Source organism: Lepus europaeus, chromosome 16, assembly GCF_033115175.1.
Source record: "Lepus europaeus isolate LE1 chromosome 16, mLepTim1.pri, whole genome shotgun sequence".
Lineage (NCBI taxonomy): Eukaryota > Metazoa > Chordata > Mammalia > Lagomorpha > Leporidae > Lepus > Lepus europaeus.
The window spans coordinates 90,834,506-90,856,660 of record NC_084842.1 but is presented as its reverse complement, the minus strand read 5'-3'; the positions used below and the strand labels follow the sequence as shown (position 1 = coordinate 90,856,660).

At 49.7% G+C, this 22,155-nt stretch overlaps 1 protein-coding gene across 3 annotated transcripts in view; it reads left to right on the top strand.

Annotated features, from left to right (window-relative positions):
- Positions 1-22,155, top strand: part of NSD2 (nuclear receptor binding SET domain protein 2) — a 99,138-nt gene that overhangs the window by 49,656 nt on the left and 27,327 nt on the right. For 2 of the 3 annotated variants that reach the window (XM_062212723.1, XM_062212725.1), the window contains exons 6-9: positions 6,982-7,126; positions 10,397-10,515; positions 13,010-13,091; positions 14,609-14,733. In XM_062212723.1, the coding sequence (XP_062068707.1) occupies positions 6,982-7,126; positions 10,397-10,515; positions 13,010-13,091; positions 14,609-14,733 (471 nt within the window). Of the gene's footprint in view, positions 1-6,981; positions 7,127-10,396; positions 10,516-13,009; positions 13,092-14,608; positions 14,734-17,078; positions 17,651-22,155 lie in introns of those variants that run through there. The other variant, XM_062212726.1, reaches the window with a different exon arrangement.

Sequence of the window (22,155 nt, the reverse complement as noted above, 5' to 3'; positions counted from 1 at the left end):
TGTGAATCGAAGTGTAGCAGATTCCTGATCATCTCAATTGCTAGAGAAAGGGCATTTGGGTAAAATTCATTCCTTTTTCTATAGAAAGTTACTGAGCCGAGAGTAGAAGGTAACATCTCTCATTCTTGAAAGATATCTATTTAAAAAAACTTTGAGCAAGGATCTTACTTACTGATGAACTTTTATAAACTTAAAAAGCTTTTTTTTTCCTTTTTAATGAGAATCTTACTTGTTTGAGACAGAGACAGAGCTCCCCAGATGCCCTCAGTGACCCCAGGCCCGTCTGGGTGCTGAAGCTGGGAGCCAGAATGCAATTCAGATGCCCCACTCAGATCTCTCATGGGTGGCAGGAACCCAGTTACTCGAGCCTTCACCGCTGTCTCCCAGCTTTGCGTTAGCTGGAGCCAGAGCCAGGAGCCAGAGCCTGGAGCCAGAGCCTGGAGCCAGAGCCTGGAGCCAGAGCCAGGAGCCAGAGCAGATATGGAACACAGGCGCCTTCACCACTAGAGCAGATGCGCACCTCTGCTGCTGAAATTTTAAAGGCACTCTCTTGTCTGCTTATAAATATTGCACTGCAAATACTAACCAATACTATAACAAAAGGAAAGAAAAAGACATACTTGTAAAGGAAGAGACACAGCTGTCGTTGTTTGCAGAGAACTGTGTAGAAAATGGAAGAGAATATACAGAAAAAAACCTCAGAATTCAAGGGTTCGCCAGGGTTGGTGGCTATGTGATCAGCATTCAAGTGCAGCAGCAAAGAGTCCACTGGGGCCAGTGTTGTGGTGTGTCTGGTGAAGCCGTGCTGGCATCCTGGGTGGTGGCAGTTCATGTCCTGGTGCTCCACTTCCGATCCAGCTCCTTGTTAATGGACTGGGAAAGTAGAAGATGGCCCAAGTGTTTGGGCCCTTACGCATGTGGGAGACCCCAAAAAAAGCTCTTGGCTCCTGGCTTCAGCTTGGCTCAGCCTGAGCTGCTGGGGCCATTTGGGGAGTGAACAGCAGATGGAAGATTCCCCCCCGCCCTCCCCAATCCACCTTTCAAAGAAATAAAATAAATATGAAAAAAGGCAATTTATATATTTAGAAAAAGTTGTGATATTTAAGACTGTGACACTTATGCTGAGGACATGCAGGGCGGTGGCCATGCCCAGAGCAGGGACCAGAAGCAGACTGTAGAGGATGTGGCAATGGCTGGGGAAAGGCTGCAGGCCATTTGGATGGGAAGGAGACTGCCTGTGGTGCTGGGGCCACAGGTGACTCTGGAGCTTGGCTGGCGTGGGATAGGAGCTTTATCAGCTTGGAAGAGGGGAGGATTTATTTTTTTCTTTTCCTCTTCTTCATCTTTAAGATTTTATTTATTTGAAAGGGAGAGCTACAGAGGTGTGTGTGGGTGAATGGGGGGTGGGGAGTTCTTCCATCTGCTGGCTCACTTTCTAAATGGCCCCAACAGCTGGCGCAGGGACTGGGCCAGGATAAAGCCAGGAGCCTGGAACTCCATCTGGGTCTCCCACATGGGTGTCAGGAGCCCAAGCACCTGGGCCATCCTCTGCTGCTTTCCCAGGTGCATTAGTAGGGAGCTGGATTGGAATTGGAGCAGCTGGGACCTGAACCGTGGTATGCTGGCATTGCAGGCAGCGATTAATCCCTGTGCCACAGTGCCAGCCCTTGGGGGACATTTCTTAAATAAGCCAGTCTGATCACAGAATATAAAGGAAATATGCTAAGGTGGAAATTTTGTGCCAAAGACACCATGAGCAAAATGAAAGGACAAGCCATATGTATAGAACCCAAACAATCCTGAAGGAAAAAACAAAGGGGTGGGTGCCAGCATTATGGTGCATTGGGTTAGCCTATTGCTTGTGACACTGGTGTCCCATATTGGAGCACCAGTTTGAGTCCTGGATGCTCGGCTTCCAATCCAGGGAGGCAGCAGATGGTGGCCCAAGTACTGGGGCTCCTGCCACCCGCATGGGAGACCTGGGTGGAGTTCCAGGCTGCTGGTTTCGGCCTGGCCCTGCATTGCTCTTGTGGGCATTTGGGAGGTGAATCAGTGGTTAGAGGATCTATCTTTTCTCTCTTCTTCTTCTTTTTTAAAGATTTATTTTTTGAAAGGCAGAGTGACAGAGAGAGGGAGAGACAGAGGTTTTCCATCTGCTGATTCACTCTCCAAATGGCTGCAACAGCTGAGGCTGGGCCAGGCCACAGCCAGGAGCTTCATCTGGGTCTCCCCTGTGGGTGCAGGGCCCACGCTCTCAGGCCGTCCAGCACTGCTTTCCCAGGTCATAGCAGAGAGTTGATTGAGGGTGGAGCAGCTGGGACTTGAACAAGGGCCAATATGGGATGCTGACATTGCAGGTAGTGGCTTAACCTGCTATGCCTCACTCTGCCTTTTGAATAAATTAATAAATATTTTAAAATTTGGGGAGAGGGTGAGTACGAGAATATCAACTTACAGAGGAGCCTGGATGGCCCATAAGTACAGGAAGAGGTGCTGTTCAGCTTCACTGATAACCAGGAAACTGCAAGTGAAAGTCAGAGAGGATACTCCAGTCACCAGGTGAGCCAGCACTACCCTCACAACAGCGGGGCATGGGCAGACGCGCAGACGGGAGTCCTCCCACAGTGCCGGGGGAGGAGTGTTGACTGGACCTGCCTCGGAGTTTTGTTCCTGGGTATCTGCTCGAGAGTGTTTCTGCCTTTGTACCCAAGGAGATGCTGTACCGCTCAGACTAAGAAGTTATCAAATAAAGGACAGACCAGTGTGCTCCTGCAGTGTCTCTCTAAGGACTCGGGGTGTGAAGAGGGCAGTTGCTGAAGGATATGCAAGTCCTGTCACTTGTATAAAATTTGAGAAGTGCCCTGTTCAGTTTTACCTGTGTCCGTCCAGTCCAGAAAGAGTAAGTGGATAGCTGTGAAGGTGTATGCCTCTTCTCCGGAGCCAAGAGGTGTATTCCTGGAGCTGTTAGCACCTGGTGGAGGTGTAGAACAGTCAGCGTGTGGACAGCCACTGCACTGGATGGGCTGTGTGGAGCCTGTGGAGGTCAGCTCTGAATGGGCACTGACAGCATTTGCAGCCAGTCCTAGGCTTGGCTGGTGAGGAGCTGTGTGCTCTTGAGCTCTGGAAGCAGACCAAGGCTCTGTGCCATCATCTGGTGTGTTCCCGAGCTATTCCTGCATGGTCCATCTGAAACTATGAAAGGAAAGTGGGCAGCTTAGAATTCAAACCACCTTTTTTCCTTTTTGGGACCCAGGTTGATCTCAGAGGACTCCTAGATTCTAAGAAATGTGCCATAAACCAAAGCCCTTCAGTGCATTTGTCAGGTATCCACTGAAACATGGAAAGCCAATACTATTAGCTCTGAAGGGAGAGATGCTAATACAAGAATAGTTGGGGACTTCAATCTCACTTCCATCAGTGGACAGGTCATCCAGACTGAAAATGAACAGACACCGTGCAGCTGACTCTGCTGTACAGGAAGTGAACGCTACAGTTAGAGAATTTCACCCAGCAGCTGCAGAATAAACATTCTTATCAGTACATGGAACATTCTCCAGGATAAACTATATAATAAGCCTCAAATCAAGTCTCTTAATTTTTTAAATAAAGTTCCTAATTTATTTGAAAGGCAGAGTGATAAGGAAGAGGGATGGAGAGAGCTCTTCCGTATGCTAGTTGTTCTCCCAAAAGGCCGTAACAGTGGGATTGGTCCAGGCTGAAGCCAGGAGCCTGGAACTCCATCTAGGTCTTCCATGTGGGTGATAGGGGTTACGGGGAGGGAGAGAGGTCTTCCATCCAATGGTTCACTCCCCAAATGGCTGTAATGGCCAGGACTGGGCCAGACTGTAGCCAGGAGCTTCTCCCAGGTCTTCCACATGGGTTCAGGGCCCAAGGACTTGTTCTGAACACATGTTCAGGGGCATGTTCTGCTGCTTTTCCCAAGCCATTACCAAGGGGCTGGTTTGGAAGTGGAGCAGCTGGGTCTTGAATTGGTGCCCATGTGTGGTGCTGGCATTGCAGGTGGTGGTTCTGCCCATTATGCCGCAGCAGTGGTTCCCCACCTGATTTTTTATGAAGGCACCAATAACATACACTGGAGAGAAGATGCTTTCTTCAATAAATCGTGCCAGGAATACTGGGTGTATGTATGTAGAAAAATGAATCTGGACCCCTTCTTCACTGTATACAAAAGTCAACTCAAAAAGGATGAAAAGGGACCAGCTTTGTGGTGCAACGCCTGCAGTGCCAGCATCCCATATAGGTGCTGATTCGCGTCCCGGCTGCTCCACTTTCAGTCCAGGTCCCTGCTAATGCACCTGGAAAAGCAGCAAAGGATGGCCCAGGGCCTCTGTCACCCACATGGGATACCTTGTGGAGTTCTAGCCTGGCTATTGTGGACATCTGGGGAGTGAACCTGTGCATGGGAATCTCTGTCTCTCTCGCTGCAACTCTGCCTTTCAAATAAAAAAATAAATTAAAAAATTGAATCAAAAACCCAAATTTAAGACCTGAAACTGTGAGACTATTAGATGAAAACAAAGAGGAAGCACTCCAAGCACCTGGTTTTTGGATAAGACCCCAAAAACACAGGCAGCAACAGCAAAATATACAGCTGGTGTTATATCAAAGAAACTTCCATACAGAAAAAGAAACAGTGTGTGAAGAGACAACAGAGTGCAAGACAATATTCATAAATTGTTCAGCTGACAAAGGGACAGATATCCAGGATATATAGAGAATTCTGTTCAATAGCAAAAACCAAGGAATCCGGATAAAAATAGACAAATAATCTAAACTGACATTATTTTATTTAAAAAATATTTTATTGATTTGAGAGGCACAGAGAGAGATCTTCCATCCACTGCTCACTCCCCAAATGGCCACCATGGCTGGAGCTGGGCCATCTTCCACTGCCTTCCTAGGCACATTACCAGGGAGCTGGATCGGAAGTGGAGCAGCTGGGACTTGAGCTTGTGCTCACATGGGATGCCGCACTGCAGGCAGCAGCTTAACCCCTGTGTCACAACGCTGGCCTCTAAATTGACATTTCTTAAAAGAAGACAAACAGATGGGCAACAAATCTGTAAATAAAAAAAAAAAATGCCCAGTGTTACTAATCATCAGGGAAATGCATACTGGGCCAGAATGAAGGCAGGAGCTTCAGCCAGGTCTCCCACGGGGGTGCAGGGGCCCAGGGACTTGGACCATCTTCCTCGGCTACCCCAGGCCATAGTGGAGAGCTGTATCAGAAGAGGAGCAGCCGGGACTAGAACTGGCACCCATATGGGAAGCCATCGCCTCAGGCCAGGGCTTTAACCTGCTGTGCCACAGCGCCGGCCTGGAGTGTGCGTGTTAGCTCCTGGAGATCACGTGGAAATGCAGGTTCCTGGTTCATAGGGCTCCAGTTGAGCTTTCTAGCATGTCTGTGGTGCTGATGACAGCAGCGCACCAGTGGCCAGGGAAGCTCTGTGTCTTGGCTGTGCAGCGTGCCTTGGGTGTTGGCCTGAGCCGTGGCGAAAGTCAGGATGTATTCCTTGGCGCCTTTGGCACCCATCCAGAGGTAGGGAGGTGGGGGTTGGCACTGTGGCAGTGAGCAAACTTAAGCTAAGGTTGCAACTTCGTGCTCAGGTAGCATTTCTTTTTTATTTTTCTAATTAAGAAAAAGTAAAGATTCATTCACCTGCGGGGCTGGCGCCATGGTGTAGTGGTAAAGCCGCCGCCTCAGTGCTGTCATCCCACGTGGGTACCGGTTTGTGTCCTGGCTGCCTCACTTCTCATCCAGCTCTCTGCTGTGGCCTGAGAAAGCAGAAGAAGATGGCCCAAGTCCTTGGGCCCCTGCACCAGTGTGGGAGATGGGGAGAAGGCTCCTGGTTCCTGGCTTCGGATCGGCGCAGCTCCTGCTGTTGGGATCCTCTGGGGAGTGCAACGGCAGATGGAAGGCCTCTCTCTCTGCCTCTGCCTCCTGTAACTGCCTTTCCAATAAATAAATAAAAAAGGTTTATTCACTTGAAAGGCCAGGGACCTTGAAGAGCAGAGATGGAGAGAATCTTCTGTCTGCTGATTCACTCCCAAATGCCCACACAACCAGGGCTGGGGAAGGCCAAAGCCAGAAGCCTGGAACTCACAGCAGGTCCCCCATGTGTGCGGTGGGGACCTCTTCAGCCATCTGCTGCTGCTGGGTGCTCATTAGTAGGAAGCTGGGTTGGTTGCAGAGCTGGGACTTGAACACAGGAACTCAAATATGGGATGCAGGTGTCCCAGGTGGTGTCCTAAACGACTGCATCAGATGTTCACCTCTCAGGTAGCAGTTCTTTCTTCCTTTTTTATTTTTTATTTTTTTAAGATTTTTTTTATTTAACTGAGAGGTAGAGTTACAGACACAGAGAAGGAGAGACAGAGAGAAAGGTCTTTATCCGCTGGTTTACTCCCTAAGTGGGCAAGAACCGCTGGAGCTGAGCTGATTCGAAGCCAGGAGCTTCTTCTGGGTCTCCCACGTGGGTGCAGGGCCCCAAGCACTTGGGCCATCTGCCACTGCTTTCCCAGGCCACAGCAGAGAGTTGGATGGGAAGTGGAGCAGCCAGGACTTAAACTGGCGCCCATATGGGATGCCGGCACTGCAAGCAGAGGATTAAGCTGCACCACAGCCAGGGCCCAGGTAGCATTTCTGTAGAACTTGTCCTACCCCTGAGTATTCAAGGATGCCTAGAAAACTGTGACTCGTAGATAAGTGAGTTAGTGATTTTGGAAAGTATGTTTTTTTCTTATTGTTTATCATTTCCTGTGTTTACATAAATGTAATAGAATCATTGTCACTGCCACTGTGTTCGTTTACGGCTTTTCGGTGAATCACAGTAAGCCGTTATGGACACACAAAAACACCATGCGCTCAGTTCTAAAGGGCCAGTTTGATTCTGTGTAAATGAAAACCCAGATGAGTTTTCTGTGTTGAGGCTCTGAGCACAGCCCTCTGGTTGTTCCCAGGTTGTCGCTGAGCACCCTGACGCCTCAGGAGAGGAGATCGAAGAGCTGCTTGGCTCCCAGTGGAACATGCTCAATGAGAAGCAGAAGGCGCGCTACAATACCAAGTTTGCCCTTGTGACTTCTGCACAGTGTGAAGACGACTCGGGTGAGTCTGAAGCTGTGTGTGCAGTGGCCGTGCGCTGTGTGGGCCGTGGGACGGGGCACGCGCGCGGTGTGGGCCGTGGGACGGGGCACGCGCGCGCGGTGTGGGCCGTGGGACGGGGTACACGCGTGCGGTGTGGGCCGTGGGACGGGGCACGCGCGCGCGGTGTGGGCCGTGGGACAATGTACACGTGCGCGGTGTGGACCGTGGGACGGGGCACACGTGCGCTGTGTGGACCGTGGGACGGGGCACGCGTGCGGTGTGGGCCGTGGGACGGGGGTACACGCGCGCGGTGTGGACCGTGGGACAATGTACACGCGCGCGGTGTGGACCGTGGGACAATGTACACGTGCGCGGTGTGGGCCGTGGGACAATGTACACGCGCGCGGTGTGGGCCGTGGGACGGGGCACACGTGTGCTGTGTGGGCCGTGGGACGGGGCACACGTGCGCTGTGTGGGCCGTGGGACAATGTACACGTGTGCGGTGTGGACCGTGGGACAATGTACACGCGCGCGGTGTGGGCTGTGGGACGGGGCACGCGCGCGCGGTGTGGACCGTGGGACGGGGCATGCGCGCGCGGTGTGGACCGTGGGACGGGGCACGCGCGCGCGGTGTGGACCGTGGGACGGGGCACGCGCGCGGTGTGGACCGTGGGACGGGGTACGCGCGCGCGGTGTGGACCGTGGGACGGGGTACACGTGTGCCGGTGCCTCTGGGTCAGCTTCTAGAATGCGTGTGGTCATGGTAAACAGCCTGTGCTGCCTGCACTTCCCACTGCTCGTGAGGCTGCCCTGGGACTTTGTCTTCTGCCCCCGCGGGGTTGTGTGAGTGAGGAAGAAGGACGGAGTGAGGCAGTCTGTGGTCTGAGTCTTAGAGGTGTGGAGTCTGTGCCCCAGTGGGGAGCAGGAGCAGCCCGCCTGGCCTCATGGAGGACCTGCCCCTCTCTGCAGGTGGTAGTGTCTGCTTGAGAACTTGCAGGGTGAGGCGGGTGACTGGAGTCACCTTGACTTTGGGTATTCTTTGCTTCTTCCTAGATGTTTACTTTAAAAAAACAAAAAGTATGACTTTGCTTTGGGCTGTAGTAAGATGAGGGAGACTTCATGCTGTGAAATTTGAGAAGAGGTGTGACTGGTCGGATTTGTGATCTGCATGCTTGGGATGTAAACTTTCCGTGGAGAACTTTTTTTTTTTTTAAGAATATTTTCATTGTATTGGAAAGGCAGAGACAGGGATAGATCTGTCCTCTGGCTTACTCTGCAAATGTCCACACAGCCAGGGCTGGGCCAACCAAAGCCAGGTACCTAGAACTCAGGCTGGGTCTCCCACGTGAGTGGCAGGGACACAAGTACCAGTGTGCAGGAAGCTGGATGTGAGGCAGAGCTGGAACTGGAACCAGGCACCCTGACATGGGATCCAGGCATCCCAAGCAGTGTCTGACTGCTGTGCCCAGTGCCTACCCCAGAACGCTGATATTCTTGATGTACCGGTGAGTGATGGACTGGGTACCGCGTCAGTGCATTGAGTTTGGAGAGGCCAGACGCGCAGTGCTTGAAGACACACCTAAGTGGAGGCCAAGCCCAGAAGCAGCTGGGCCTCCCACGTGAGCCAGCTCACACCCTGGCACGGCACCATGTGGGGAAGGCTGTCACCACACGTGCACCCTGTCACCTTTCTGTTTTCTTCACAGATGTTCTTGTCGTGATTTAGGGCTTTCTAGTTTTCCATATCAGCTATCTCATTGTTATTAATCTTGAATTTTTCTTTGTATTCATTGCAAGTACTATAGAATGGCAAGGATATTTAGGAATTGTATATTTGTCTCTTGTTTATATATGTTTTCTTTTAAAGTCAAGAATTTATCCTTCATCATACACTTACTGTAGAGATGATGGCTTATTTAAAGATGAGCTGGGTTTTCCTGAAGCTGGAAGGTGTGAGCCTGGTTGTGTGTCTCACATTAGCTGTCTGGCTGTTCCTAAATACTTGATAGGAGGACTCGTGGACAAGTTTTTCTCCCAGTGTGTGTCAGGTGCATGCCGGCTCCTGGGTACTCTGCCGGTGTGTGTCAGGTGCGTGCCGGCTCCTGGGTACTCTGCCGGTGTGTGTCAGGTGCGTGCCGGCTCCTGGGTACTCTGCCGGTGTGTGTCAGGTGCGTGCCGGCTCCTGGGTACTCTTGAGCTCTGACTTTGAGGTGACCTGATGTTGATAACAAAGATGTGTCATATCCCCTTGTCTCAGCACTGGAAATTCAGACAGATATCCTAGAAATGACTGCTGCGTCACTCTGTAGAAGGAGTCCTTAGGATGCACTTGTGTAAAAGACACTGTGGGAAGTCCGGGCACCAGGGGGACATGCTGCTGACAGGCACTGCTAGCATGGAGGGAGACTGATGGAGGAGAGCCTGGCAGCTCTGAGGTTCAGGCTGTGCCACTGGGGCTCGTGTTTGTCCAGTGACTGAGCAGAGCCTGCTGTCCGCCACTTTGCTGGCCCCTTCCTGATGCTACATTGATGGCCAGCCACAGGTGTGGCTGGGGCAGAGCTTGTGAGGGCCTCAAGTGGAAACCCGAGGCCTAGAGCTGAGGGGGCGCCCTGTGCCTGTGTCTGCACCTCCTCCCTCAGGCCTCACTGGCACTGTGGAGCTGAGCACTGCTCCGTCCCAGCAGGCAGCAGGTTTGGTGATGACAGCTGTCCCTCAAGGTGTGATGAATAGTCTGTCAGTACACTGAGCCTCTGGGGAACAACTGTGCAAATGAAAATGCTGGATTTGTATGTAAAATAAACACTGATGTGTTCAAATGGACTCTCTCTAGAAGCTGCACTCCTACATCGTATCACTGCAGGTCAATACTGTTTGGGCACCTTTGGTCTTGGGTTAGTTGATGTTGGTGGGAACATCTGTGCCTGGCACAGGCACTGAGCAGTAGAAAAACCCTTAATCTGAAGATACGAATGTAGTGTTATTGTAAAATGATTCTTTAAGGAAATGTATAAAAAAGTAATATGCTGTGTATTTTTAAAAATTCAACTTAGGTTCCACTGGGCTGTTAATGCTAAAAAGATTATTTAAAATACAGGGTTATATTCAAATATAAGGCTACAGGACATTAAAATGGTAGCAAATATGGATATCATAATTCCTAGGTTAGGATTAATACTTTCAGTCCCCAGTTTCTCACTGTGAAGAGATTTGACCTAGGTTGTCTGTACACTGGACGTCCTGGGCAGCTTGTGGTGTGTGTTTCATGGACGTTTCCCCATCCCCCATTCCTAGGTACCTTAAATGGGAAAAAACGAACCCACACAAAGAGGACCCCGGACCCTCCAGAAGAAGTGGACGTGGAGGATGCACCCAGGAAGAGACTCAGGACGGACAAGCCCGGTCTGCGGAAGGTAATCCCACTTTGCGCTGGCCGAGCCGGTGAGGTGCAGGCAGGGTGTGGGCAGCAGAGGTAATCCCACTTTGCGCTGGCCGAGCCGGTGAGGTGCAGGCAGGGTGTGGGCAGCAGAGGTAATCCCACTTTGCGCTGGCCGAGCCGGTGAGGTGCAGGCAGGGTGTGGGCAGCAGTGCGCAGCAGGAAGCCTGTTTTTCTCACAGGCCTGTTGCGAGGTTGCTGAAGAGTATAAGCACTCGTGCAGCAGAACTGCTGTGCCTGATGGTTCCAGAAAACAAACATCCGCACACCTTGAGTGATGCACGAGTTTTGGATTGGACAAACTGTCAAAAATGACTTTTTCTGTGGAGCTTATTAGTTGATGTGTGAATAATGAATTGACATGAAAATAAAAATCTATTAGAGGTCCATGTATGTTATATTTCAATAATAAAGTTATGAACTGGGGGCCAGAGCTATGTCGTAGAGGCTTAAGCCTCCACCTGCGGTGCCTGCATCCTGTACGGACAGTGTTCCGAGTCCCGGCTGCTCCACTTCCCATCCAGCTCCCTGCTAATGGCCTGGGAAGGCAGTGGAGGATGGCCCAAGTGCTTGGTCCCTGCACCCACGTGGGAGACCTGGAGGAAGCTCCTGGCTTTGTCCTGGTTCAGCTGTTAACAGCCATTTGGGGAATGAACCAGCGGATGAAAGACCTCTCTCTCTCTCTTTCCCTTTCTCCCTCTCTCCCTCCATCCTTCCTCCTCCCCCTTTACTGCCTTTCAGATAAAAAAATTACCATTTTGCTGGTATTTCTTGTTACTCTTTAAGCAGTGGGAGTGTAGGCCTGTGTGGAGCAACGGGCAAGGGGCAGGATGGACACACAAGCCCCACTCTCCATAGTGGCTCTCCAGGGCCTTGGATGCCAGCTTCTGTCAAGGGACAGGGTTTGGCTGGTGTCGGGAGGGGAGTGTACTGACCAAGGTCCATAAATCCAGAGAAAGAGTGGACGGTTGTGTCCAGCACACCGTGGCCGTGCAAGTGCGGACTTGAGCCCTTCCTGGCAGCAGTCACTCCAGTGGTCTTGAGAACGGAGGGGTGAAGTAGGCTTTGTACTTTGTTTGAATTTATATGTGTGCAGTAATTGCACACAGTAGTTATGTATTTATGACTGATAAAGCTCGATACTAACTTACCTCAATTAAGTGTTGGTCCTATCTTGTCTTGGAGAATGGAAAATGAATCCTGTGTTACTGAAGTGTAGGTTTGTGGGCACTGTGTCATCTATCTGTCACTGTAGAAGTCACTCACAGGTTAGGGGAGCAGGCAGGCCTTGCCCCATTTTTCCTGTCAACATTCTTCTGGGCACCTGCTGTCTGGTGGAGTTGTTTACACTCCGGCTCGGTGGAGTTCACCTTGAGCTGTGAGTTTGTGGTTACCAGGAAGCACACACGTACTATATTCTCTGGCCACCAGTTATTAAACAGCTCTTTACTGGCAGTCATACTGAAATTAGTTGCTTTGAAATATTTGTGTAAATGATCTACCGAAAACATGTGTGACCCTGGACATCCAAAATACCAAAATTTACATTAAGTAGCTAAGTAGAAATGTTTTATTAACTAATAGCTCTGGAAATAGCATCTATAAAAAGCTCTGGTGTTTCCTCTAGTCTGATTTTTATCAGCCAGGCCACACTGCATGTAACTCCTGTGTGTTCTGAGTATGGCCGAGATGTGGCTGACTTTCCAAGGGCCATTATCTGTTTTTCTTTTTCTTTTTCCCGATTTAAAACAGTGATGGGGAGGGAGAGGGGGAGAGAGAGAAAGATTTCTCATCCACTGATTTATTCCCCAAATAGCTACCACAGTCAGTGCTGGGCCAGGCCAATACCAAGAGCCAGGAATTCCAGCCAGGTCTCTCATAGGAGTGGCAGGGGTTCGTGTACTGGAGCCACCATCTGCTGCTCCCCAGATGTGTTAGTATGGAACTGGATTGGAAGTGGAGTAGCCAGCACTCCAGTATGGGCTGTTGTCGTTGCGAGTGATGTCTTAACCCACTGTGCTACAGTGCCCACTCTGCATCCGTTCTCTTGCCCAGTCTTTGTGAGCACCCCTGACCTTCCCTGGTGTCAGGTAGGTGGGTGAGGAGGGACCCTGCCTCCTTGAACGACAGGACTGACCAGCAGGCAGCACCACCCCAGTGCGTGGAGACGGGCGTTTCCGCTGTCGCTTCACTGACCTTCACGTTTGATTAGGCAGCCTCTCGAGCAGCAAGCATTAGAGAAGCAATTTATTTACTTTATCCTCAGCTTTGGATTCAGCAGAAAGCAGAGGGATTATGTAGAACACACTGTATGAGCTGACAGACACTGGAGTAGAGGCACACAGGTGCACACGGTCTGAGGTGCGCAGCTGTCAGGTGACCAAGGGAGAAGCTTGTGTCGAGTGAGTCGGCAGCAACCTGTGTTCATTGATATTAGGAGGTGGCTTTCTCTCCTTCTCTCTCCTTAACAGAGGGACGTGCTCACTGACAAAACAACCAGAACAGGCTCGTACAAGGCCACAGAGACGACCTCCTCGCTCAAGAGCCAGGCAGGTAATGTGGCGCGGGTTGTGCTGGGCAGGGTGGACGGCCCCCCCGGGAGCTCCCAGGGGCTGATGCAGCGTGAGGATGGGCGCGTCCATGTGGAAGCACTCAGGAGCAGTGGACAGTTAAAGTTGAATCTCGAGAAAAAGGAGGAGGGGTTTCATGCAGTTGAAGAAGGAAATTAATGTGTAAGGTGTTTTAAGAATTTAGTTGAATTTTATTCAAGTGACTCTCCTACTGGTTTTTCACTTGGCTTTATTGTTTCATTTTACACGGTGGGCCAGTTTGCCCCTTAAATCCCTTGGTCCTCAATATGTGGACCCCATGTGCCTCCTCTGTGGTTCTGAATTAGCTTGAAATGTCCATGGAAAATCGCTGCCAGAGCAGTGAGAGGGGTGAGGGCTCCATGCACCTCGTCCTGCATTATCTCTGCGAAATACCTGTCTCGTGGTTTGTTGAAGAATCTGCTGCGTCAGCCCTTCCTAGAAAGGGAGTGAAGCCCTGGGCAGGAGAGGTCGCGAAGGCCGCAGGAGCTGTTTTCCTGCCGTGTGAGGTGCTGCACTGGTCTTAAAGAACCAGCTGTGAGCAACAGAACATTTCAGTGCTGACTGAATGTTTGATGATGTAAAGGGATTGTTATGTGCAAGCATGGAAGAGGAATTGTGGTCATATTCAAAACTTTGTTTTAGAAATACGGGTGTACTGGCCGGTGCTGCGGCTCAATATTGCGGCGCCAGCACACCAGGTTCTAGTCCCAGTCAGGGTGCCGGATTCTGTCCGGGTTGCCCCTCTTCTAGGCCAGCTCTCTGCTGTGGCCCAGGAGTGCAGTGGAGGATGGCCCACGTGCTTGGGTCCTGCACCCCATGGGAGACCAGGGGGAAGCACCCGGCTCCTGCCTTCAGATCAGCGAGATGCGCCGGCTGCAGCGGCCATTGGAGGGGGAACCAACAGCAAAAGGAAGACCTTTCTCTCTGTCTCTCTCTCTCTCACTGTCCACTCTGCCTGTCAAAAATTTAAATAAATAAATAAATAAATAAATAAATAACAAACAAAAAGAAATATGGGTATACTTCAAAAATTTTGAGAAAAATTGGGTTGCAAGATAAATGCATTTTGGGGCAAAACATTGAAATCAATACATAATGTTTTCATGGTGTGTACCTTCTGAAGGCCCCTCAGATGGACCAGGTTTCTTGTTTATGAAATTATTGATCTGGGATTTGCTTCAGAATAATCAGTCTGGCAGAACAGTGTGGAACCAAATGTGCGTGGAACAACACTGGCCCCAGATGATGGATCTGGGGGCCAAACAGTGAGGACATAGAAATCACTGTACAGTTTGTCTGCTCTGTCTACATTCAGGTTTTTCCATGATTAAAAGTGTGAAGCCCTCCTTAGTGTACAGCAAAGGGGCCTGGAAGGTTCGTGTTGTAGCTTCACTTATTTGAGGAGTATTTTTAAATCAGTAAAGAAACCAAGGGTGTAAGACTTCAAACTTTATAACCATTTTTTTTTGTTATTTACAGCAACGAAAAATCTGTCTGATGCATGCAAACCACTGAAGAAGCGAAATCGAGCCTCTGCGGCAGCGTCTTCAGCTCTTGGGTTTAGCAAAAGTTCATCTCCTTCTGCATCCTTAACTGAGAATGAGGTAAAACAATACTAATGATGATAATCATGGCATTCCCATGGAGGCCATGGAGTAAACCACGTTGTGGTGTGAGTAAAGGTCAGATCTGATAAGCATACCCTTGGTATTCTCCATAGATGTAGGAGACTTTGAGGTCCTCTGACCTATAAAATTCATGAAGTGGAAAAAAACCAGTGCGCTATTTTAGTTTATTTGAGCATTTCAAATATACAGATACACAGTGTATGTGTAAATGTATGTATATACTTCAGTCGATGCAGTTTGCTTGTTCTTGAGATCTGTCTTAAAAATGTGCCCTGCATAGCCCTCACACTGTCTTTCCCACACGAGGGCCAGCTTGAGTTAGTCACATGCTGGTCCTGTTGCACTCAGCGCTGGGTGGGATGGAGGGTGGCTCACAGGCCACACCTGATTCCTGCTGCTTCCAGACCAGGCATCCCATGGCTTTGGATCCATGTTTTTGGCCCTTTACATTCTGGCATTCTCTGTTGAGGTGAATTAGAACCACCATTGTACTACAGCTCATGTTTCTGGGCTTGCGCAGTATGTGGTAGCAACGTGAGAGCTGTGTGTGGCCATCACCTGCCATCACTGCATGACAAGCAGGCGCCATCAGCAGATCAAGTCTTTGCCACTGCCAAAAACAAAACAGAACACTGCCACAAAATACAGACAGGACACTTTTTTGTCCAGAGGTAGTTTTGGCTTCCTGATTTTAGTGACTGCCTGCATGAAGCTTTTCCATCCAAGTGTTAATTTCTTATTATTTAAGTTCCCAGTGATTCTATTTTTCATGAGGTGGTGATAACCTTGGGTTTTTTGGAGCAGGGAAGTGAGACAGGGCTGGTTAGGCCCCTTCCTCCTTCTGGGCCGGAGTGCTGCTCTCTACCCTGGGCTCTAGGAGGGCCGGGGTGGCTTCCTGTGTCCTCCTGTGTGAGGAAGGGTGGACGTTCCTGGGCTAGAAGGTGTGGCTCGCTGTTGTGCTTCCTAGTGGTGGCGTCAGTCTGGGCCTCTCCTGAGCAGGTTTCTGTAGTGACCCAGCTCAGCCGTGGTCAGGAGCTGCTCCCACACTGGGCCTGGGCCTCCAGTTTGATACCCGTAGTAAGGGAGCATTCACCTCTGGACACACTCAAGGAAACGCAGCACTCAGGGAGCTTCTGGGAGCCCACCAGAACACGAAACGTGGAAAGGCAGGTTTTACACAAGTTCCTTCTCCTTTTCCCTTTCTTCTTTGTTTAAATTCAGGTTAGTATCCTAGAAAAGTACTGGGAGGTGGTCTGCAATTCCAAATAATATTAGAAACAAAGAAGTTTTGGTTCTGTAGACCCTTATGCTTAAGCCGGCAGTTTTACTTAGATTTTTGATGAGTTTCTTGCATGGTGTTTTGGTTCATTTATCCACTTGATACATTGACACTATTGTCAGTTACAAAAGAAAGTAAAACTCTGAGGCTACTGAAGTCTTGTCTGTTTCTGACTGTGACTTGTGTATGAAAGACCAGGGCTTGCATGACCAGGGGAGGCCACCAGGACGAGCTAGACGAGCTGATGGTCAGGAGAGCTCAGTGTCTGGGTTAAACAGTGCTCTGAGCCTGGGAGGCTTGGATGAGCATTTTATAATTACTAGACTTAATTGATTTTTAATTCTTCAGCGCTTAAGAGTTGACCAATTATTAAAGCCATTTATATTATATCTTAAATACATGAAATGCATAGACGTTTCTGCATTTTGAAGGTGATGCCTAGATCCGGTAGTATATGTTCATGTTCCCTTTATAAAAACATTTATATTCCTAGGCCCCCTCCATTAGGCCACTTTGTGGTTTATGTAAATCTTCATTAGAGTTCACTTTGACAGAATTTAAATACACTTCAGGTGAATTCATAGGTTGTTCTGTGATGTTGCAGTGTGTACAGCAAGGTGTAGTGTTACTCAGACCTGCAGACCACCAGGCCTGGCTCTGGAGTGAGTCAGGTGGCCCTGGGGGTGGCGGTTAGGGGCCAGACTGGTTCCTCACTGGGGCCACACGCACTGCATGTTTTTATTTCCTTCCTTTCATTGCACTTGATTGAGATAAGGGATTTTCCTAGAGTTTTTACTCAAGACACTTTAGGTCATGTTGTGGTTTAAATTCTTTTTGAAAAATGTGTATGTGATAAAATTTATATATGAAATAATTATAATACATGCTACTACATCACTCCAATGCAGAGACTAGATTAAAATTCCACACTTGCATGATGAAGGCCTGTGAAGGAATTAATGTGATTTAAGTGTTTTGTAACTTCATTTCTTATTCCCTTAGTAGAGCAAATTCTTATTTTTTTCGCCTTCACTGGTAACAGCTTTTATGGGAGCCCACATCAGTCAAGTTGGATTTGAACTCAGCTGCCCTGTACTGCACTTAAAATGATGTAATATTCCAAGATGTCTGCTGCAGGTGGTGTATCATCGTACACACTAAGTGACATTTCTATCACAATCATTTTATGGAAGATGTGTGATAATCTGTTTTTACTGGTATTAATAAACACATACAATGAAGAAAACAGATAACAAATTTTAAGACCAAGGTAAGATACTTAATCAAGGCCATTTAATCAATCACATTCATTTCATGGTAGAAACACATTCATATGCCAATGATCAATGCAGATTTGCAGTTGAAAAGGAGGCCCTTCAATCAGGGGCCGTCCCAGTCCCAGAGCCGCGACGGTGACTCCGCATTGAAGGGTGGTCCTGCTCCAGGTCGTTTTTCTCCTCTAGTTCATAATGTACGGAATTTTTATTGAAAAAATGTCAGCATCTGTACCTTCAGAAACAAGACAGCACACATTAAGGAGTTCTTGTCAATTATTCTCATTGCCAATGAAATGTATTCAATACTGTAGATATTAAACTAATTTCCAACATGAAAGGCAGGAAGAGTTTTGATTCTGTCCTTTTTTACTAAGCATTTTTCCTATGACACTAGATAGAGTAAATTTTTAGGAAAAAGTATCATTTGCAGTATCATTGTGAACCATAACTCTTGACTGATCCCTAGGGGGCACCATAATGGGGTTATTGACGCCAGTCACTTCTTCAGTTGCTTTTGTAGAACATCGACCATCACGTTTGAATGTCTTAATCTTGGGTGACTGGCCGGGGGCTGTACCCAGGGTGCCCGCATGTTTGCATGGTGAGGAAAAAGCCCCATGTGTGTGCCCTTCAGCCTCCCGCAGCAGCACGGGGATAGCACTCGGTTTCTTCTCAGCAGACACCCCGGATGCATTTGCCCTGTAAGGAATGTCCCCGAGGTGCTTTGTGCTAGACGTGAAGTACTGCGCATGTAGCACCCAGGTGCCTGGAGCCTTGCAGGAGCTCAGTGGCTCGCTGTCATGACGGTGACAGCCATACAGTAAAACAATACAACCCTGCCACTCAGTTTTATCCAAAAGTGTAAGTTTTGCTTTGGCATGAAAAGTGACCCTATGAACTGCATTGTGCATGTAGGGTACAATAATCGCAGACATGGTGGAGCACGCTTTGTTGGAGTGACACCAGAGGGCGCTAGACTGTGTGGCTGAGGGCGGGGGGAGGGTTGCTCTCCTGGGTCTGCTCAGATGTAAGGGTATGTGGCTCCAGGGTGGCCCAAGAGCAGTCCACACTGTACTGTTCCCAAAGGACATGAAAAGCTTGAATAAATCCTAAATTCTCAAAAAAAAAAAAAAAATCACTACTTCTGGAAGTATGAACAAAAGTGGTAAAAAAATGGCTGTGGTTCAAGAAGGGATCACTCCAAGCAGAGACGAGCCTGGAAGGCTTTTTGTGAGAAGTAAGGGGTTTCATTTGAAATCGCAGCATGATTTGTGGGTGGCTAGCTGCTAACCAGTGTATGGTGCATCAGCCAGGGGGTGGGTGCTCGCCGTCTGTGGAGGAACCACGGCTGCACAGTATACACAGGGCGTGGAGGAGAACAGATGAGACTGTGGCAAGGGCCTCGTTTCCCTGGGAGCATGGGGAAGGTGGCCGGTGGGCAGAGGCAGGCGGTGTGCTCCGGGTGCCCAGCTCCATGCAGGCTCTGCTGAGCAGGCAGTGGGCAGGGCTCTCCCGGGGGACTCAGCAGGGAGCAGTGGTGTTGTCTGTCAATACATGAAAATTCATTATGCTACTGATTGAACATGGAATTCTTTCATTTCTATAAATGTTAAAGTAGCAATTATGCCTGTTTAGCCTTGAGACTTTGGGACTCCGTTGTTGAGATGAGTTTTGCTTTGTCATACATCGAATCATTTTAATGATCTCGTTTGACTGGCTTCCAGCCGTCTTTCCTGTACCCTGCTTGTGGCTGTCTAGTAAAACAAAATGAAACAAAAAAGCCTTGAGGTGTTCAGAGGCGAAACTTGTCTGCATCTGTGACAGCTGAGATTGTAGTGGTTGTGCAGTGTAATAGAGAGCGTCCCAGGTGAGCGCACACGTCAGCAGTGAGGCCGCAGTGTTTGCGGGCCCCTGAGACGGCCTCTCAGATGGTGGGTTTCTGCCTCGCCTGCAGGGGTGAAGTGTTCTCAGTCACGAGGACTCCGTTCTCACCTTTGTGTGTCACGCTATACCGTGCCTCTCAGCCTGAAATGGCTCATTCTTTTAAGAGCATGTTCCTGAAAACCAGCAAGAAACCTAAGCAGACTCTGACGAGCAGGAAGCCATAGGCAGAGGGTAGCTGTGTGGGATGCATGGAGCCTGGAGACTCGTCTCTTCTGCCCCGGGATGCGGGGCCTCGGTGTCCATGAGACCCTCGCCGCAGGTGTGTGTGAGGCCCGGGTTTCTGTTGAGCTGCTCTATGTAGAAGCTGAGGGAGACTTCAGCCGGTCCCAGGGTTGGGGATGTTACCCCTGAGTATATCAGAGGAGAGGAGTAGAAAACCGAGCGTGAGATCTAAACTCAGGAGCAAGGTTCTTACTCCCACTGCCTCTTGGCCAAGATGTGTGCCCAGAAGTGTGTGGGAGTGGCTGGACCAGGGGCTTGCCTGGTGGTATGTGAGTCCAGGGCCTGCCACGAGTCTGTCATGAAATGTTCTGAACTCAGATGGTAAATTTAGCATCTAGTTCTAAAAACAGAAAATGTGCCCATGTATGTGTCTGACGTTAGAGATTCACAAATGCCCTTGTGAAGGCTGTCGCCCGGAGTCTGTGAGCGGGGGCCAGGCTGTGGGCTGGTGCTGGTCCCGGTGTGAGTGGAGCGCCCGTGGGTCCCCTGGACCTTCCTGAGGGGGAAGAGCAGCTCCTAGGGGGTGTGTTCTGTGACGCCCCCACCCACAGGCCTCCCTCCACCAGGCAGCGCAGATGGAAAATGAGAGCCGTGGGACTCAGAGCAAGATGGCCTCATTTTTTCACTTGATTTGTAATGTTCTACACTTCTCAAACATGTGCAGCCCTCTTAACATTGTTAATTTACTTAAAAGATTATTCTGTCCAAGTGAACTTTTGACCAGGTGAGCACCCTTTGACTGTCAGCACCTGATGCTTTTTAAAAACCCTCGTCTTCTCAGTTCTGAACCCGGTGACCAGGAGGAGCAATCGCGATGGCTGCTGTTGGTGTTTTAGGTTGTAAATCTGAATTCCGTTTGTGCTGGAGGAACAGATACCACTGTCTCGTGAGAGAAAGCGCCTCTGAAAGCGCGCTAAGCAGTCGCTGGCTTCTCGCTAGCTTCTAAAGTTTGTGCAAGGAAGTACACTAACTTCTTTATATTTTTAAGACTTGGTCAGTGAAATTTATTTTGACCCCCCACTTAGGCCCTGCTTGTATTGTTTCACTGGAATGTTAGAAATTACCACCGACTTAGCTGCCAGTGACGGAACGTTGAGTTCCTTAGGAGGTGGGAGATTGCGGGTGTGGTGCTCCTCTCCCTTACACTGCAGGGGTGAAGGGGCTTCCGCCAGGCCGCACCCTGTCGCTGCAGGCCGCGTGCTAGACCCACGTTTGTGGTTTTCCCTGTGGTGCTGGGCTGTCTGCGTGAACTCTGGCGACGTGTTTGGGGTATGCTCATCAGCCAGGCACACTGTGTTTTCAAGGGAGGCAGGGATTCTGGCCTGGCCAGAGGGTGTGTGCCGGTCAGTGTGCTGGCGGAAGCAGGCAGCGGTGTCGTCCTTTCCAAGTCCCCTGCAGATGCAGCCAGCCAGCCGTGCCCAGCCTGGCCCCAGCCACTCCCTCCGGGGTAGCCGCTGCTGAGGACACGCCGGGACGGGGTTGGGTCGGCAGGGCCTTTTGGAGCTCCTTTTACCTTTGGCAAGGGCACGGCCTGTCGCTCTGTTCTCGCCGCCCTTGGCTTGCGGGCTGCCTGGCCACACAGATTAGAAAATGACGTGAAGCACAGGCCTGTCCTGAGAAGGGAGATCGCTTGTGTTTGTGATGACTCACACCCAGCCTAACCCTAGAGTGCAGGGGCAGTAGGAAGGGTCTAGTCTGTGCTACCTAGAAGGGTCATTTTAATAAGAATTACATTATGAATTATACTTTAGATGAATGACTTATTTGAAAGTTATTTTCATTACTCTGGTATTTCACTGTGATGTCAACATGGAAGACCTGAGATGAGTTGTTGGATTTTCAGCTTGTCAAATCTGCCGAGCACAGGATTCTGGTCAATTGTAAATCCAAACACTGTGTGAAAGTACTTCTAGTTACCACTCCTTCCTTTGCAGAAGCATAACCTAAACATGAAATAATGTTGCTTTATAGAAATATTTACTGTTCAAGGTCTGTAATTGTATTTCAAAACTGATGTAGTATTCAACCTGTGAGGGGGTTTGTTTTGTCATTGTATGTGGCACCACCCTGCAGAGTAGGGGCTGCTCTGTGGTCACAGCAGGTGGGCCCTGTGCAGGTCACGTAAGTCACCCTGACGGCTGTGTTGTCTCTAGCAGTTGGCTGGGATGCATTCACTAGGTTATTTCATGTTCGGTAATATCTTCCGGAAAAGTCCCTGGGGTGTGTCAAGGAGACTGCGTCCACTGCCCCTGAAGGAATGTACTTCCTAAGGCAAATAGGCACCTTGGTATCTCACACACTGAGTAGAGAGGAGGCAGTGTTTTCAAACCCAAGAAAACTTGCAAAGTCAGGAACTAAGCTACTCGGGAATCAGTGCCGCCAGCGTGGCCTTGGTGATGCGGGAAGCACCGGGAAGTTCTTGACAGTCTGTGTCCTTTGAGTCACTGCACTTTTCTTTTTCCAAATGCATCCTATTGGATATGGAATAGTTCGTAGATGCCCTAGACTGAGCTCTGGGACTGTGTTGGGACCGCACAGGTGAATGTGTCCCTCCCACAAAAGGTGTCGCCTGTGCACGTGGAGGTGGAGCTCCCGCTGGAGTAGGCGCGCTGTGCCGCTGCGCGCCTGGCTCTTCTTGCGGGTGGTTTGCTGAGTGGAGCGCCGTCGGATCCTTCC